The sequence below is a fragment of the Lichenostomus cassidix genome, chromosome 1 (assembly GCF_008360975.1).
Source record: "Lichenostomus cassidix isolate B80296 chromosome 1, HeHo_3.0, whole genome shotgun sequence".
Classification (NCBI taxonomy): Eukaryota; Metazoa; Chordata; class Aves; order Passeriformes; family Meliphagidae; genus Lichenostomus; species Lichenostomus cassidix.
The window spans coordinates 89,878,066-89,896,519 of record NC_139479.1 but is presented as its reverse complement, the minus strand read 5'-3'; the positions used below and the strand labels follow the sequence as shown (position 1 = coordinate 89,896,519).

The 18,454-nt window shown below is 38.6% G+C and overlaps 1 protein-coding gene across 3 annotated transcripts in view; it reads right to left on the bottom strand.

Moving 5' to 3' along the window:
* Positions 1-18,454, bottom strand: part of GSK3B (glycogen synthase kinase 3 beta) — a 148,790-nt gene that overhangs the window by 41,352 nt on the left and 88,984 nt on the right. For all 3 annotated transcript variants that reach the window (XM_085070323.1, XM_085070331.1, XM_085070312.1), the window contains 4 exons: positions 15,523-15,633; positions 12,509-12,639; positions 10,589-10,695; positions 1,164-1,261 (listed from right to left, as the gene is read on the bottom strand). In XM_085070323.1, coding sequence (XP_084926449.1) covers positions 1,164-1,261; positions 10,589-10,695; positions 12,509-12,639; positions 15,523-15,633 — 447 coding nt within the window. The remainder of the gene's footprint in view (positions 1-1,163; positions 1,262-10,588; positions 10,696-12,508; positions 12,640-15,522; positions 15,634-18,454) is intronic.

The window sequence follows — 18,454 nt, the reverse complement described above, 5'->3', positions numbered from 1 at the left end:
GAGTGATAGGCTAGAAAGGTCACAGCACACCCCAGAGCCTCACCAGCACATATTCTTCAGGCAGAAGAATGACCAGTCAATATTGGTTCATGTCATACACACTCTTAGGACAGGGACAAAGACACCTGCAGCTCTTCTAGTCAATGATGCAGACAAGTAGGAAGTTCTACTTTTTCACCCACACATTTGGGTTTTGAGGGGCTTTTCACACGTATGCCACACAAATATTTATGCATCAAGGTGGCAGTTAAGTGGCAAAATCACGGAGGAAATTCTCTTAATACAGTCCCCTCGTGGTGATGAAATCAGTAAAGCTGACCATCTTATCCTCTGTAATAATGCCATCTTATTATGTGCATTGTATAGATTCAGAGGAAAATTACACTGCTTTCTCTGGAAATCTTGTTTCCTTCACTGCAGAAGTCGAAACAGGCAGGGTAGACAGGAGTGCTGGGAAGCCAGACACCAATCTATGAACTATTCTTCCATGTGTCTGATTTGAGAACCACAGAATATTCACTGCTTTCCAAATGAAATAAATCAAGATGTGCTTGGGCATAAGTGATATATAAGTGTTATATATTCTGAAACATTAGTTCTTTTACCTTGAAAAACAAGGCTCTTCAGGTGGGAAGTACCTTTGCCCTACATGTCCTGATTGTCTATCTGCAAAAAACAAGTGCTCTTTCTCATCTTTCATTTTAAAAGAGCTGGGAGGAAGGAAGAAGAGAAGGCAACTAACTACATATGTGAAGAATCTGGCACAAAGAATTTAATAATGTTGTTTTCAAAGCCAAGTACTAATTGCGTGCAACAAAGGAAAAAGAGACAGATTCTTTAAAGAATGAAAATTGTACATTAATAAATACTGGATCAATATGCAAGCACTTTTCCCAAGCACACTGGAAGTGCAATCCTTTATGAGGGGAAAAACCTCAATATAAATAAAAGATGATATATCATTACTCATGACTGCAAGAAGAGAAAGTAAAGATCACCCAGTTCTCAGAATAGCTTGGGAAATGTTTTCAAACACTGTTTACATGCAAAACTGTGTACAACAGTGACAGAATATATGTATGTTCACCAGTTTATAACAATGCATGTTTTCATACTGATTCCCAAGGAACAATGCAGTCAAAACAACATTTAACATTCCATACCTTGATTATTTCCACCAACTGATCCACACCACTGTCACCTGGAAAGATCGGTTGTCCTAGTAACAGTTCAGCCAATACACAGCCTGCTGACCACACATCTGAAAAAGGAAAAGTGGAAGACAGGGAAAGGTATCATCAGTAAAATACACATATTAAGCCATTCATATAAACCCCAGCCATTTTAAGCTACTTATTTTATCCTTTGCCACGTTCTATAGTGTATGTAACACAGCTAAAAATAAAAAAACTTTCCTATCCTAATGTTACCAGATAGCTGGTATAAAAGAATGGTGTGCACAGTCCTAGAAGTCAAACTGTGACTTAGAAGTCAAACTGTGAAACAATGAGAACTGAAAAATAATGTTAAATGCCATAATATATTGATATTAAAATTTACACATGCAGGGAAAAGACCACAGAATGCTTGAAGACCACAGAATCTGAAAATTGAGAATTTCCCCAAACCCTGTGTTGGTTTAAATCACATTGATCATGAACTATGCATAGGTATCATCCACCGCAATGGCTGATGTTTTTACCATTACTGAGAGCTGAATAGAGTCTGGTTTTCATACATGTATTGAAAGCATATATACACTGACAGATGAACCAGTACTGCAAGTATTACTGGTATCCTGAAGTACATGATGATTAAGGCATCTGGGAGGCAGCCTCTCTAACTAGACACTTCAAGATCTAATCTTTGTCCCAAATCCATTTGCCAGCTTGGATGAACAATAGAACTGCAAGTCACAGATCACATGTCAATAGCGTCTGTAGAAGAAGCCATCACCTAATTTTCACATGTATACCAAAAGCCACAAGTAGGCATTAGGAGTTATTCCTCCTACATGAAGAAATTTTTCACAATCTATTGCGGGTATATCTTAAATAATAAGACAATTGAATACTACAACAGCAACTTAGTAATGTATCTAAGTGTACTACAGAATATAGCATTTTATTCTTGGAACATAATTAAAATGAAAAATCTAACAAAGCAAATGTACTAAACACTTTTTATCGAGTATTTGTGAGAATCTAATGTAATTGCAGACCAAATAAATGGGATTTTAGGATGCTCAACACAACAGAAGTATTGTACTTGCATGCAGGGAACTGCTTCTCTCAGAAAATAGATTATCTGTAAGGTTTTCTAGAAAGTCATAAATTGTTCAATGAATATCTAAAACCTTACACGAAAATCTAACCTCAAACAAGCAGTCAGCAACAGAAGATCAGTAAAGCCTGTAATACTACAATGCGCCAAAAGGGAAAACCAGTCCACTTCCACCCATATTTCTTTGAACTGTCACCTACTTTTATAAGCTAGCCTTCCCCCATGAGACAACCCCAAATCAAATCCCAGAGAATTTACGTCCCAAGGCCTGTTTCACCTGAGATAATCTATGCTACAACAGAAATCCTTATTCCCTTATGTATTTAAACTATGTCCCATCCATGGAAGCATTCAAGGCCAGCCTGGATGGAGTCCTGAGCAACCTGTCTAGCGGAAGATGTCCCTGCCCATGGCAGAGGGTTGGAATGAGGTGATCTTTAAGGTCCATTCCAACCCAAGCCATTCTATGACTCCATGGCTCTGTGAAGGAGGATACACACAACACTGCCAGTTATGGCTAAAGGTCTGAGTAAGGAAAACATCTCTGACAGTTCTGTAAGCCATCTATTATCAGTTTGTCACAATTACTACAGACTGGTGCAAAATAAAATTACAAAAAGCTATCAGGAATACACGATTTACAACACATAACCTGCAAGTTAGAACATAGCTTTCCTTCCCCGCTTTCTAAAGGGGAGAGTGAGAGGGCTATGCAAAAATACTTCCCCTCCTCTTCTCAAGAATGATACGATTCAATTGGAACATACAACAGACAAACAGCATGCTCATTACTGCAGCATTTGAAATCATTCACTTTCAAGTCAAATGGATGCACTTTTACCTAAGGTCTTAGAACAAACATTGCATCAGGGTATATCCTAAAAAGTAACTACTTACAATGTAAACAGCAACCAGAAATAATTTGAAGTTTGAACCTTGAATTTCAGCAAGCAAACACACTTGATGATGCTTTTTAATCTTTTAGTCACATTTAATAACAGCTGATATGACCACCAAGGTGCTAAGATCTCTTTTGGACAAAAAATGAATAAGGAATCATGTAAAGAATGTTTAAGTGCATCTAACTGCTAATGTCTCTCTGATAGCTCCTGCCTGTTGGACCAACGTCTACAGCAAAACCATGATGCAAAGCACCACTTTTGTGTCTCCCATGCATATTGGGTTTAGAGGAATTACACAACAGTTCAACATATAGCATAGATTTCTTCAGAAGTATTGAAGAAATAGACTAAAGGTACTAAGCAGTCAGAGCTCTGTAACTTAGAAGTCTATTTACTTAAAGACACTGTAGAGGATTTTAAATAAACTCAGTCCTTTGCACTGTCCTTTACAAAACAAGTAGTTACCCCAAATCTATAATCGTTATTTACAACTCCAATCCTTACTTTGCACTGAAAAAGTCACATATGGCAAGGAAAAATATTTGACAGAATATAAACAAAGCTGACAGGATAGCAAGTAATCAATCACACTTCACTTCTTTTTAGCATTTTGAAACTGTGCTAGCATTACTTTTTTTCAGATTAGACTGTAGCTTTTTAAAACTGTTTTAAGTAGCCTTCTGGTCTGGCTGCTCCACGGAGCTGGCTTTGTGCTGTTTTTTCCTTTCCCAGTTTCCCCAAATGCTTTTGCACTCCACCAGCCAATTTCAGACAAGCCCGTAGGGTAGAAGTCTCAAATCCATTACAAACATTTTATAAAAACAGCAGGGAGCATCACTGTTGCTGCTGAGGAGGGGAGGGCTCAGTCCCTAGTGCTGGGGGAAGCACTAGGCTTGCCTCAGCCCTGCCAAACTGCAACTGCAAACAAGTCAAACACTGTGCAAGTCCTTGCCCAAGAAGGCCAAGCACTAACAGCAGAGGGTACATGAGAAAGCTGAGGGCATCACACGGGAACAGAGGAAAACTAAGAAAGGATGTAGATCATGAGGAAATAGGTGGCAACGTCTGAGGAATACTTGCTGCATTCATAGTGGGTTTAATGCATCATACAACAAATCCATCAGAAACCTCTGTAGTAGCTGTTTATGCACTGAAATCTCCCAAATTGGCTAATTTAATGTATTGTTAAGAGTCTATTTACTTTTCCTTGGTTTTACTTGCTAACACTTTAAATACACAGGCATTCCAAAATCCCCAACTTTTTTCCAGGCATGTAATTTCATCAGCTTCCAAACTGGGATTTGGGCAATGTTCCCTGGGCAAGGAAGTAAACAAATCCTTGAAGCATCCTCAACAAAAGCCAGAGTGAAGGCTAACTTGAGCAGCTCCAAGGAGGGACAGAAACAAACCACAATTTACACAGGTGTTTACACCACTCTTGATTAGCAATGTACAATAAGGAACAAACTAAGAAATCTTATCTCTGCTGAAACTTGATGGAATTTATGCCATTGACTTTAACAGGACTAAAATTTGGTTCCAGGGTAGTTTGCTGGTTTTTTCCTCACACCCTTTATATCTTGCATTTTAAAATTTATCTACCAAATTAAGATGGTTATATTGTTCCTCAAGCCTGAAGTAAACAAGCACTAATTTCTGTATTTAAAGACACGTTACTTAAAGAAAGTATCAGATTTTGATAGTTTCTTCCCAGCCACTTTTCTATCTTAGTACAGTCAGAGGTAACTGTTACAGATTAATAATATGTGTTGCAACTACCTGTTCCCATGGGAGAAGAAGCATTTTCTGAATTATTTCTTTTTAGTATGAGCAATTTAATTAAAGCAAACTAGAACTCTCATTCACAGGCTTTAAATTAGCTAATAAACAAGGGAAGAAAGAATCTTAACAGAAAACAAGTCAACAAATGGTCCTTATGCCAAACTAGTTGGGACAATGTGAAATTTTAGGAGGAAATACTGAAAGCTATTTATTTTAAGAAAGCAAGCAAGGGTACTTTCTTTATATCTCCAGTGAAATGCAGGCTAAATAATACAGACAATAAATACAACTGCCTGCCAACAGCAACCTTCAAAAAAGCTTATTTCAGATAATTTTCACACATTACAATGGTAGTTCATGACATATCTTTCCTAGACTAAAGAACACTTAGACAAATACCATTATCACCAAACCTAACTGCATTATATTAAACACATAAAAATTCATATAGCCTCTTGTACTACAAAAATTTTCTTAAGTTTCTACTGCTTTATTGATCTTCAGAGCTGTTAGATGGACATTGTCTAATAATATAATCTCTACAATGCATTTGCTTTTGAATGCATTCTTCATTACAGAAGGTAAGAAAACAAATATTTTTCTTTAAATCAGGAAGAGGCATCTGGGTGGGCCACCTGCAAAATACACTCCTTAGCTTTAATTCTGTAAGCATGCAATGGCCATTTTGAGTTGGAAACTAATACCCTGTCCACAAATTTCATTTTTTCTGATCTCAAACTCTGGCTTTCCAAACTGAAGAGCTGACATTCTTCTTCACAGCACAAGCACCAGTCATTGTGTTACCTTTATCTCCTCTAACTCATTATTTGGAGGACATGAATAAGGAAGGAGGAAAAAGAAAAGGTTTCTGTCATACACTTAGTACAAATTAAGGACTTTCATTTATCTGACGCTTTATTATCAGATGCTTGCTTTATGGGGCATATTTACCTTCCTACTCTTTTTATTACCTTCATCTATTCATTTCTGCCTTACTATCCCTTCATCTTGGTGGACTTTGTCCATTTTGGAGGTGACTCAAAGTTGCTGCTCTGGAAACTGGGAACAAACTAGCAGGAAGGAAACCAAGAGTCTGAAAAGCAAGCCTGGGTAGTCATAAAATTAACAGCTTCTAGTTGCCAAATGCCAGACCCCAAAGTGCTTTTCATTGCTGCTTGTTTGAAACAATTTTTGGGATGTCAGAACAAGAGCAAAATTCAGGATTACAAGCATGCGTACTATGTTGGTGCAAGTTTCACATATCAAGCCACCACATATCCACAGACTGAGGAGAAAGAGTAAGGCTGAAACATGAAAATGCTTGAAAAGACATGTTTGTTTCACTATTTAAACAAAAGCTAAACACAGGTATCTCCACTCTTTTCCAATGAAGAGATGAAACTACATTGACAGATGATGGAGTAGTTCTGTAAATTAACACACCTGCTCATTTTCAGCATTGGAAGTTGCCACCTGAGAAAGAAGCAAATACTTCTCACTGTTTGGCAACAGTTCTGGGACACATCTTGTGGCAGTTCTTCCCCAAGAAACTCTGAGACAGGCCAACAACACAAGCCTGCAGAAGAGCTTCTGCTCCAGATTGCTGAGGTGAAATACTCACGCTTGCTAGGGAAGTGAATGAACAGCTTCATGATACTTATTTTTGGACACCCCAAGAGAAGCCAGCAATAGTCATGCAGATCAATCTTTCCCTGCCAGTGGCTATAAATGTTCCTGCTGGAACACTCCCAACTCCTGCCAGCACAGCAGTGGAGCAAACACACTGAGACCAGCAGCCCCTTGTTCTGCAGAAGCACCACCAGGATCTGGTGATCTGTCCTCTGCCCTGCCGCCTCACCTAGGGAAAAAGTCCACGTGACGGAGGCAAAGCTCAGCCACAGAGCTTCTTTTCATACAGAAGGAACACATTGGCAACAAAAACATCTGCACCCACCCCTAATTCCAGTGCCTGTGTTTGTCCTGAAACAATGTAGGGGAATGTGGGCAGCCATCCCATGGTTTTTCAGCAGCAGCATCACCCATACGACCAGCAGAGCCAGAACCATGCTGTCAACATACTCTGGGATGCTATACCACACACAGAGTGGCAAGGAAGAAGCCTCAGCCAAAACACTGTCAAGGGATAGCTGAAGGGCTTGGTTTGGGAAAAAACGAACAAACCAAACCACCCTCCCTCCCCCACCAAAAACCCCCAAACAACCAACAATAACAAACTTCTGCAAATCAGCTGCAGGAAGTAAACAGTGTCCATTTCCAGCAAGCTTTAGGGACACACACACACACACACACTTGCAAAACTTAGAGTCAAAGGTGCACAAAAGCCCAAACTGTACAAGCCATGAAGGCACCCAATTGACATGAATGTTTGTGCCTGACCACTGAAAAATCCTGTAAACTTGCAAGGCAGGCACACAACAGAGCTATTATGGGTCTGGATTTGTAGCTATTTGGCAACAGTGACTATTTAAAAACTTGAAAAGGTCATTTCCCAGGTCATTATTTTAAAAATAGAGTCCCACGTCTGCTGGAGGCAGAGACACTAACTGCAGCAAATGGGACTTGATGCTACTCTTACTATGGTATATATTTAAATACAGCACTACTGCAGTACTTTACAGAAGTGCAACAAACACTACACCCCTGGCATAGTTATTTTTTAAAAGGGACCTTCTGGGTTAGAATTGAAGTCATGCACTTCAATGAAATAATCATGATCCTAGAAGCTAAATGTCAGTTTACAGTTTTGTCATGACATCCAGGATGAAAAGACATATCCTGGAACCAACTTCAGCTTCTGCTACCCTGAAGAGAAAGTAATGTCACAAGGACAAATTCATGTATTTAAAGATAACCTAGAGGAGGCCAGACAGGCCAGTGCAACTCCTGGTTACAAAGCTAAACAAGATGACTAACAACTGACATGGTCACGATACAGCTGGCTGTGCTGTCAGTGTTTGGCCACCAGTGTCACTGCCTAGCCTTGAAAAGCACTTCTTGCTCAGCAAAACGTCCAATAATTATGCTATTGCAGCTCATTATAATCATATGCCCTGCAGTTACATTAGCAAACAACAAAAACCTTCACTAAAAAGCTGGAAGCCTTGCAGGTAACGTAGGAAAATTTCTACTTAAAACACTTTTTGGCTTTGTATTCTTCACTGATTTTACTTTTAACACAGTTTTACTAGAGGATATTTAACCAGAGGAGTGAAGACCTTACATGTAAACTCACTTTTTGTCACTACATACACACAAATGGTTCTTACAGAGTGATAAAGACAACAGTGGGAAAAGGTTGTTATGCTAACAATTAACAAGAAAACAAGAACTAAAAAAGCCAAGCATGCCAACATAAAAGCTTAAAAGGCACTATTACAATACCAAAGCATTTCACAGTTCCCTATATTTTGAGCTATGGATAAAGCACTAATAATTAAATGCTCTTTCCTTTCTTTAAATAACCCTATCTTTGCTTGATGATTTTTCAACAACCTTGGAATGAATTTGGATGAACAATCCTATGCAAAATAAGGAAGAGTTCTCACTAAGCACTATTCCTGCCTACTCAGCAAGAACCAGGGAATATTTACAAACAGCAGCACCACAAAAGTAACCCTGAGAATATCTAGCATGTTGCAGAACACTGGGAAACTGTAAAGCTTGTAAAAGCATTTTATTTCTTCTCATCTCCCAGATGCAAACACTGCTGAGAAAGAAGTGGAAGGTTGATAGGACAGGAAGGAAGGAGTAATAATTTTCAAGCAATTCTGTGCAAATTTCAAAGAAAGGGCTTGGAGGGACAAGTGAGGTTTTTTCGCACAAGAAAGTCAGGACAATGACTGAAATTCAAGGTATTTTTGGAGGCAAGTGAAAAACTGCACTTCAGAATGCAATTTTTATTACAACCATTTCAGAGACCAGCAGGTAGGACAACAAAAATGGGAAGTGCAATTTGAAAAAGGGTCTGCAGTTGGAGCAAGAGACACTTCACAAGCTTATCTATAAAGCAGTCTCTTCTGCTGGCACATAAAATACTTATTTGATGCAGTTATCCTCTGAAACAAGAGGTCTCAGTGCACTCTGATAATGCAGCTCAGCCAATCTACTAGCTCTCAGCTGGCAAGAAGATGTCAAATGAGATCAGCCACCTTCCTCTTACTCACAAGCTCACATCACTTTGCTTTTACCTGCACTCTGCTGCTTACTGGACTACACAATAATGCTGATTGCACACACTCACATAGCAGGAAGTTAACCTGCCAAAATCTCTTGTCACTTGATGCTGAATCAGCAAATTAAACAGCAAACTGTGAGAACCAGGATATTCAGGAGCAAGAACAGGGCTGGGGCTGCCACTTTTGGCAGCAGCCAACAGTAAGTTCTGCCCTTTTATCTTTATTGTGCCATTACTTTCCCCAGACTAGTCTAGGCTCTGCCTCTTTTTCCTACCAGGAAGACACGCAAGCTTTTCTACAATACATACTGAATAACAACTAATGAGAAAAAAATAGTGAGAGCAGGGAAGTCTTCAGGAACTGTTTAGGTTTTTTTTTTTTTTTCCCTGTTAAAGAACTGCAGTGTTAAAACAAGCCAGCCAGCCACTGAGTTTCACACTAGTTCAAACATAGTAACTTTAAATATACTAGTTATAAACAGTCTGCCAAGAATTGATCATGAGCTCCAAATCCTTTTGAAAACATTAAACCTTGCCTAAGTGACTCAAGTCCATAAGCAAGGTAAAAGGTTCCCCAATATTGTGCTAAGATGAGAGCCAAATCTACTTTTCTTTGCACTAGAACTCAGAAGGAGCCCAGATAATATCTTGACTAAAAACTGAAGTAGTTACCAACAACCAGCCAACACACTATTCATTTCCAAGACTTTTCATTTTGCTGTTCATTTTTAGGCCTCTACTGTAAGAAAACCTGGTTATTCCCTGTTCCCCATCAAAACCTCCAGCTTCCCTAATATTTCCAAAACACAGCTACGTGTCAGGTATTAAAAAGAGGTCTTCTTTGTGTTTAAAATTCATGACTAAAGGACAGCAAAAGTTGGCAGAATTACTTGAATTAGAAGAACTGCTGTACACAATATATTAAAGTTGTAAAGAGAATTTAAAGTCAATCATTATTAGGCCACACTTTACCTCCCCCTATAGGCTCTCACTAAAAGCCAAGTAAATAAATTACAGACTTATTTATGTCTAAACCACAGCACATCAGAAGCAGTCGCTGATTTTCTACAGACATTCTTTACAGTTATTTCCAGTCATTAAAATGCTTTTCTGGCTTGAGATCTCATACCTACTTTTAAACTAAATGGCAACATTACATGGATTTTTTTTTTTGTAATCAGATTCCCCCTACCCCCATTGAAAAAGTCCCTGTCCTGGTGTAATTCACGCTGAAATCTCAAAAGGTGTAGAAAGCACAGCAGCCATCTACAAAACATTTGCATTTCTTAAAAAAGTGGTACCGCATGATTTACATCAAAATTCAGCCCCTGGGGATTATATTTGAGATATCTGGAAACCTTGACACTGAAGTATAGGATAAAAACGGAGGCAGCTGGTACAAATTTCAACAAATGCACACACATACCTATACTGGAGGTATAATCGGTGGCTCCAAAGATCAACTCTGGTGCCCTGTAGTACCGAGAGCAGATGTATGACACATTGGGTTCTCCACGAACCAGCTGTTTTGCACTGGAAAGGAAACAACAGTATTTCAGTCATCAACACTTTTACAGTATTGCTGTGCAGACCAACATTAAGCTTTGGCACTCTTCACCCACTTCCAAATCCTAAATACTTAAGTACCATGTTCTTCTAAGCTGATGCTAAATGACTACATGATTTGCTGTGAAATCAGTCCAGTCTATCAAGCATCTACCTTATACAGGGGATAACGAAGGAAATTCTGACTACAATCTAGGTGATATAATAGGGTCAGATTTTTGGCTGCCAGTTGTCTTTTGTCAGATACAAAGGTTATTTACAGTGGAAAAGGGGACAGAAAACAGTTCAGTCAAATGTGGTTACTTTTCAAGGTTCAAAAGCTCAGCACCTCAAAAAGACTGAGTGGGATATTTCTGTTTGTTTGGGTTTTTTGTTTGTTGGTTTGCTTTTTTGTTTGTTTGTTTTTTAATTTCCATCACAATGTTCTGCCTCTTTGCTCCTCAAGGGAGTGTGGTATGAGGAAAAAGGGATATGAGGAGACAAAGAAAAAAAATCCTTTGCCGTTGTATTCATACATGAAGGTTTCTTTTATATCAGCCACAAAGGATCTAACCTACAGTACTGCCTCAACTGCTACCTTTGAAAGAATCCAATAAAAGAATTTACCACAAGAGCACATTACTTTTGGAACAAAAGTCCATGGACATATTACACTTCTTTCTTAATTAACAAGTGCTAGACAGCAAAGGAGCTGGAAGACAAAACTTCCCATTTGGAAACATGACATTCACCTAAGTAGCACCAAACGCTGCCGAGTGGCAAGCCAGCCAAACCCAGTGTTCAGCTTTCCAGACACTCCTCTCAGCCTTCAGGGAAGAAGGACTCCCACCACCTATTTTAAAATGCCTCAGTCTTCAGTTTTCTATATAGAAACTACTGTTAACAAATTCCCACTGATAAAAAATAGTAAGTATTCCCTTTTTATGCATTGTCATTTTTGTGCTTCAGTGTGATTCCTATTTTGCTCCAACACTGGTGAGGCAGAGCTGAGGAGGAGATTCCTGAGGCACCAGCCATGACGATGCCCTGCTTGAATAACTCCCATCTGACATTCCCACTCACTATGGGCAAGCAAATTTAGCAGCAGCAGCTTCTGTGACCTCTAACACGTATATCCCAACTATTTCAGTCTGCAAAGTTAGAGCACAATCTAAAGACTGAACTTTCCCGGAGAGAAATCTATCTCCTGTCTCAGTGTGGATTCCCGGAATTTCTGTGTAAGTTCTAAGATGGGGGTGGGACTCTAAAGGTGATTCACTGAGTGGATATTGGAAATAAATGTGCCTTTGGAAAACAGAACATAGATGTCCACTATCCAAGAGCTTCAACTGCAAGTGGTGCTTCTGATTTTGAGCCTCTATGGTATTTGCAACATTAAGTGAATTGGTATACATGCAAATAGACTGATTAGTGTAACATCCGCCTTTTCAAGTTACAATGCCACCAAGCCTGTCCTCTCCTGCTCAAACACATTTCACTGCAATAATAGTTTCTGTTTTTCATGTCATGGTGTATTTTTTTAATTTTGTTTTTCTAATACCTGCAAAAATCATAGGTTTGAAGTTTAATTTCCTCCCTCTTAATATCAGTTTCCAGCTCTTCCCCCCCCCCACTCCCTATGAATTCACTTTGAGGGAAAAATAAAATATCAGTAATTTCTCTTTAAAAGCTACAAATAAAGACCTTCTAAGGGACACAGAGGATTTTTTGGCAAAGTTGCACCCAGGTTCACTTTGAAGGAAGACCTTTTAACCAGGTCTCAGGCCACAGATGTGCTTACCTTCCAAAGTCGCAGAGTTTTAGAACAGCTGTATCAGGGTCCAGCAAGAGGTTCTGTGGTTTTATATCCCGGTGGCAGATCCCAAAGGAATGGATATAGGCTAAACTCCTGAACAGCTGATACATGTACAACTGGAACACAGAAATACCAGTCAAACCAGGGTAAACAATTAGCTTAGCACAAACCTTTATTAGAATTGAAACAGAATCACCAAGAAAAAGGCTCTACTGAATGCTTATTAGGGCTGTGAAGGTGGGCAAGATATTTGTGTACCTTCCCCACACAGCCTTTGCCACATACACATATATGTGGTTCAAATTTTTTATGTGTCCTTTCAGATGGCAAAATTAGCATAATTCCAAAGAAATAACTGTGCCAGTTTTCCAACATTTGTAAACAATAGCAGTCACAAAAAGCATACACAAAATAAAGGTGTTTCAGTTTGCTTTATAAATCAGCCCCTTCACAGCAGTGAAGTATTCCAGGTTATTAAAAAAACCCCAAACAAACAAACAACTAAAAAAAACTGCCCCACAAAAATGCAAAAGAAAACCCTTTGGTTGATGAAGCTATATTATATGTTGCCCAAAGACAAGGGTAGTGTCTCAGCCTGTCACTGAAGTGAATCTCCCAGTGTCTCTTGCTGAGGGGACAGAGTCATTTTAATTTCAAATCTCTGGACAAAAACAGAAGGCAAATAAAACCAACTGTTCAGAATAACGTTATGCAACGCACAACAAACAAGTATACTGAGGGAGAGTTTTCTCTGCCCACTTTCCAGGGCTGGCTAACCCTTTAGCAAGGGACAATACAGCAAGGGGAGATATTACAATGCCAAGAACTTCACAGGACAAGATTACAGGGCAAGGGGAGGACATCCAGCTGCTGGAGCTACACACTTGGTTATGGATGATAAAGAGCTGCTGGATACAATTAAGGATGTATAGAATATATAGTGATAAAGGCATGGAGAGCCCTTCTTTAAGATTGACAAAAGGCTGCCATTTGTTGTCATTATTTGTTGTTTTTGCTGTGTTCCCACAAATTCCCACTTAAAATCAAGCTACAGGCAGGACACTGTACCAGAGATACACCTCCACACTTTTCTTTTATAAGCACATTCTTCACAGTTCACCTTTAACAGTCTATAACCCCAGGGGCAATTACTTGATACTGATATTAGGTCATGTTTGCCTCTCTTTCACCACTATCTTTGTTGTCACACTTTCTCTCCCCCTTGTTTTTTATTTGGCAGGAAAGTAGGAGCGGGAAGAGAATTGCTTGAATTTTGGCTCTAGGCCTCTAGTTTTCATACTTGTTTCTGAAAACCACAACTCCGCACAAAGAAAAGCAAACAAACATTTTTTCCGAATTGCCTGTTCTAGTCCCTTAAGTATGTATTGTGCAAGTGTATTGCAAAATAATGCAAAAGACTGCTCTAACTTGAGGGGTCAAGTCCACACGTGGGATTTAAAAAGTATGCCTTTCATCTCCATACAGCAAACCCAAAATTTCCAAGGCTCCCTACAGCAGGTTAGAAATTACAAACTAAAATTAACCAGAAGATTACTAGAACAGCTTCTGTGCAGCTTTTTTTAACAGTTTCTTTGTTACCCAGGGAAAAGCAGCTCTCTGCTTGCCTAGATATCAATCAGAAGTGAACAAATAGGTATGATCTGACCTTTGTGTAGCCAAGATGCCTGGAAAATTGCAAAAGCCTTAATGGCATCGAGGTAACATTATCTTTTTAAATACAGGATTATATACAAGGTTTGCCTTGCCAGAAAAATAAGAATAGCCTTCCAGGCTACCTGGAACAGGAAGCCCCAGGCATCCTGCAAGATGAAAGAGTTGAAGCAGATTTTTCTCTGAAAGTGTAAATAGAAACATTTTCCCAAGTTCCTGTAATGGAGAGCAATTATGGCAAGAATACTGGCAAAAGATACATAAACAATTTATCAAAAGCGAGTCATACAGAATTGGGGGAGCATATAACCTGAAGACATGCTGTTCCACCAACAGACCAAACAGAGTGACCTTGCAGTCTGCTGGATGATAAAATTCTGCGCTTTCTTAAAAATCACAATAGGCACTAGTGCTGCCTATTGCAGAGGCATGCAATTTACAGTTTATGCATACAGTTGTGGCACAAAACTTCATAATTGAAATAATTATTATTTGTGGCTTTCACCTTTGAAGCTGCCATCTTTCAACCAAATTAAAGTTTTTTCTTAAGCCAGCCCTTACATTAAGAATTTCACTTTTAAAGAGGAGTCTGGAGAAATCAATATTCATCAGGAAAATTTGTTGGTAATTTCCATTAAATATTACCTGTATGCCATGTTAACAAGTTCATGCCATGTGAAAACATCAGCATTAACTAGTGTGTGGATTGTGGCCACTACAAGCTATGAAATGGAACTACAAGGCCCAGATGGGTCCCATGTTTGACAGCAAATGAGAATTATTTATTTATTTTAACCCCTTTGTAGAAGATGTAGACAACTTGAGTAAGGTTTTGAAGCTATAATGTGCATACAAACATCTTAGCTCAGGTAGCTCTGGAAGACATAAACCAATGAGCTCCAAGTGGAGACAAAAATTTGCCTCTCATGCCCACAACAAAAGCACATGAACTCTTACTCATATGCCAGGAAAAGGGGAAGATAAGAGATAAAGGAACATCCTCTTGACATCCTCTTTCAATTTGTGACCTTTGTTCTATTATGTCTCCATCCTCTCAGGAAACTGAAAGCTGCCGATCTGGCTGGTGTCAGTCTCTGTCTGAGCTGCTTCAAACACAAAACACTCTCCCCACACTCAGTCTCCCCGACCCATCCCAAGATTTCTGTAAGGTCAGAAATCGGGACTGCTTGTTTAAGTCTCAGCCCTCTATTCTTCCTTCACCATAACAACTAATAATTCTAACTTCTTTTCTTGCTTCAAGATCTATGTGCTTCTAAAAATTACAGAAAACTTATTTCTTCACCTAACCACATTTATCAGTTACCTACCTTGACATAAATCATAGGGAGTGTCTGTTTGGCCCGACTATAATGTCTGGCAACTCTGTATACTGTTTCAGGAACATAGTCCAGCACCAAGTTGAGGTACACCTCATCTTTCTGAAAGAGAATAGAGAAGAAAAACAAATCAGCAATAGATCTGAAGCATAAAGTACAATTCAAGTGTTCAGAAAAACCTAAAAGATGAAAAAGCATTTTAAGTCCCATCTTTAGTGTGTGAACTGCCACAGAACTATTTAGGCTTTGCACTCGTGTGTTAATACTTTTGTCAAATTTATGTTTAAGGTCATGTTAATTTTTCTGGTCTCCAATGAACGGTATTTTCTAATTATAAATGGAGACAAGGATATAATTGTTCTGCCTAGTCAATATTTTCATTAGGAGAGTATTTCAAGGTAAAATCTGCATCATTATTTAAAACAGCCTATTAATTCATTAGTCCCTTACCTGCCAAAACCCAAGAAGTGCAAATTTAAAAGCTCAAAACTCAGCCCCCAACGACACATCAAAACAAGTTCAAACAACCTTCATCTTTTAGGAATGTTACTTTGATCTTACTGAATTCCCAGCTATTAAGAGATAAATACATATTGTACATTTGTAGACTGTAAGCCAGTGTTACCATTTGTAACCATTCTGTTTACATGTATTCTGATGTCCCATTTATCTCCAACTTAAGCATATGAACTTATTCATAGCAAAAGAGAACAAGCCAAAATCAAAGTCTTGAGAAAAAATTTTAATATCTAAGATCAGGTTAGAGGTTCATGTGAACATAACACAGAGAAACAACAAAAGTGGCTTTATAATAAGGTACTTTGTTACATTATAAAGTACCTTATTATACATTAGCAAAGGAAAGAAGGAACAAAGAGGACTTCAATGACAAAGTACTATAATCATATAGTGCCTAACTGCAGAATTTTCAGCAGTAAAACAGGTCTTAAAGAGACTCCTGATATTTTAACCCAGTCTTCAGTGCAAATCCTATCAGGACTGTGAATACATTTAATGTTTGGAGGTGGGTGTAATTAACTATGACAACATGAAAAATTATTTTTGAAAGCTAGATGAATTAACTAGAAGTAACCTCTCCTGCACCTGCTATATCATCAGCTAGAATTTTCTGTAGAGAAAGACAATACATAGAGATTTTAAGTGGATGGAAACAGCATGAACCTCCCAAGTCTTCAACTGGAGTCCCTTGTCAGAAGATCCACTGGCTATCTATATCTTAACACCCATACCTCATTTAGCTACAGCGATTTAATACTACAACTGTGACTTGACCCATCACTTCAAGCACAGAATGAGGTATGTTACTCTCACAATGCTTTGCTGTCCTGCCTCAGCAAAGAGCAGCAGTCTGGTACATGGTAACACATAGAGAAATACACACCTTGAATACATTTGCAGAGAACTACTGGCTTTGTGTGTTTTTAAAGACTCAGAGCTCATGATATCTGTTCACCATTAGTTGACAATACAGGCTTGTATTTTCAGGACATTTTAACAGCTCTCACCAATACCTTGTAAGAGACCAAGTCACCTTGCACAGCCCTGCCTACATCATTCCTCCATACAAAAAGATGCTCTTTTCTTAATATCATTGCTTAAATGGCAGTGGCAATAGCACCAGCGTTAAGCACATGTCAATTGCCCATCAACTTGTATTTGGTCTTATCATATTTCTCAAACATAGACAAGGAGCAGCAGCCTCCAAAACCCTGCCTATGCTGGTGCTTCTCCTAATGTCATCCCAGGAACCGGGAATGATGTGAAGGCTTCTTCTCAGGCTGGAGAAGAAAATTGTTGAAATGGATGAGAAGGGACAACTACCAGCAGTGCAGAGGAAATACCAGACGGTTCTGAAACTCCACAGATGTGCAAATGTATGCAAGAAAAAAAACATACTTGTATTTTAGCACTTTCCCTTCTGTAACAAGAAAAGTTCTTCTTTCCCTAACTCTCATTTCAAGCCAATAAAAATCATCCACCACCTCTTCTTAGGTCAGAGCTTTCAAGATTTAGTTATAAAATACCAAAAATAAATGTCCTAAAAAATCCAAAGTTATCTTACGCCCAGTAAGGCAATCTGTAAACCATGAGAGAAAACAGTTTCATGAATATGAATTCTGTTTGCTTCAGTGTAAATACAACCTGATGAATATGCTAAATGTCTGCCTCTTAGAGGATGGGAAAATCTTATTGGTGACAAATCACTGCACTGAGTACTGTTACTGAGGTTGGTGACTTTCATCCAAGGATTCATGTTCCATGTATCAAAAAGATTTACATGAGAGATTAGAGGGAAAAAAAGAGTAAAAATTAAATTATAGTGATTTCATAATCCTCTCATAGTACAAAGAAAAGGACACATGTAAAACAGTAAAACACATGATCAGTATAAACACTGTCTGCAAAACGGTGAGTTTTGAGAATTACAGAACTTTCTAGTTCCTATCATCTTTGCTTTGCTTTGAGCACCTTCATTTTTATTTCTACTTTACATTCTATTAGAAACGGGACTAATTCAATAGCATGACATAACACAAGGACAAAAAACCTCAAGGCACTTGAATCTTAGAGATGGAGGCTTTGCTTCTGAGTTTTGATACTATCCACAGTACCTGAAAAAAGAGCATGGGTTTTGTGTTCCTATGTAAATGTACATCACACATTATCATCTAGAACACAAAGACACATGAACACATTTCCCCTACCCCTATCAACTAACAAGTTTTGAGGTACCACTTGAGAGACCCAAAAACTTCAATATGGAGCTATATAAAGGTTAGGCTTATGCTGTTGGCCATGTAAGTAGAGGCATATTCCACTCCTACCACATGCAGCTGACTTCAGAAGTTCTTTTAATGACTACTATAATGAATTAAAGATTATTCAAGTGTTTTGGGCGACA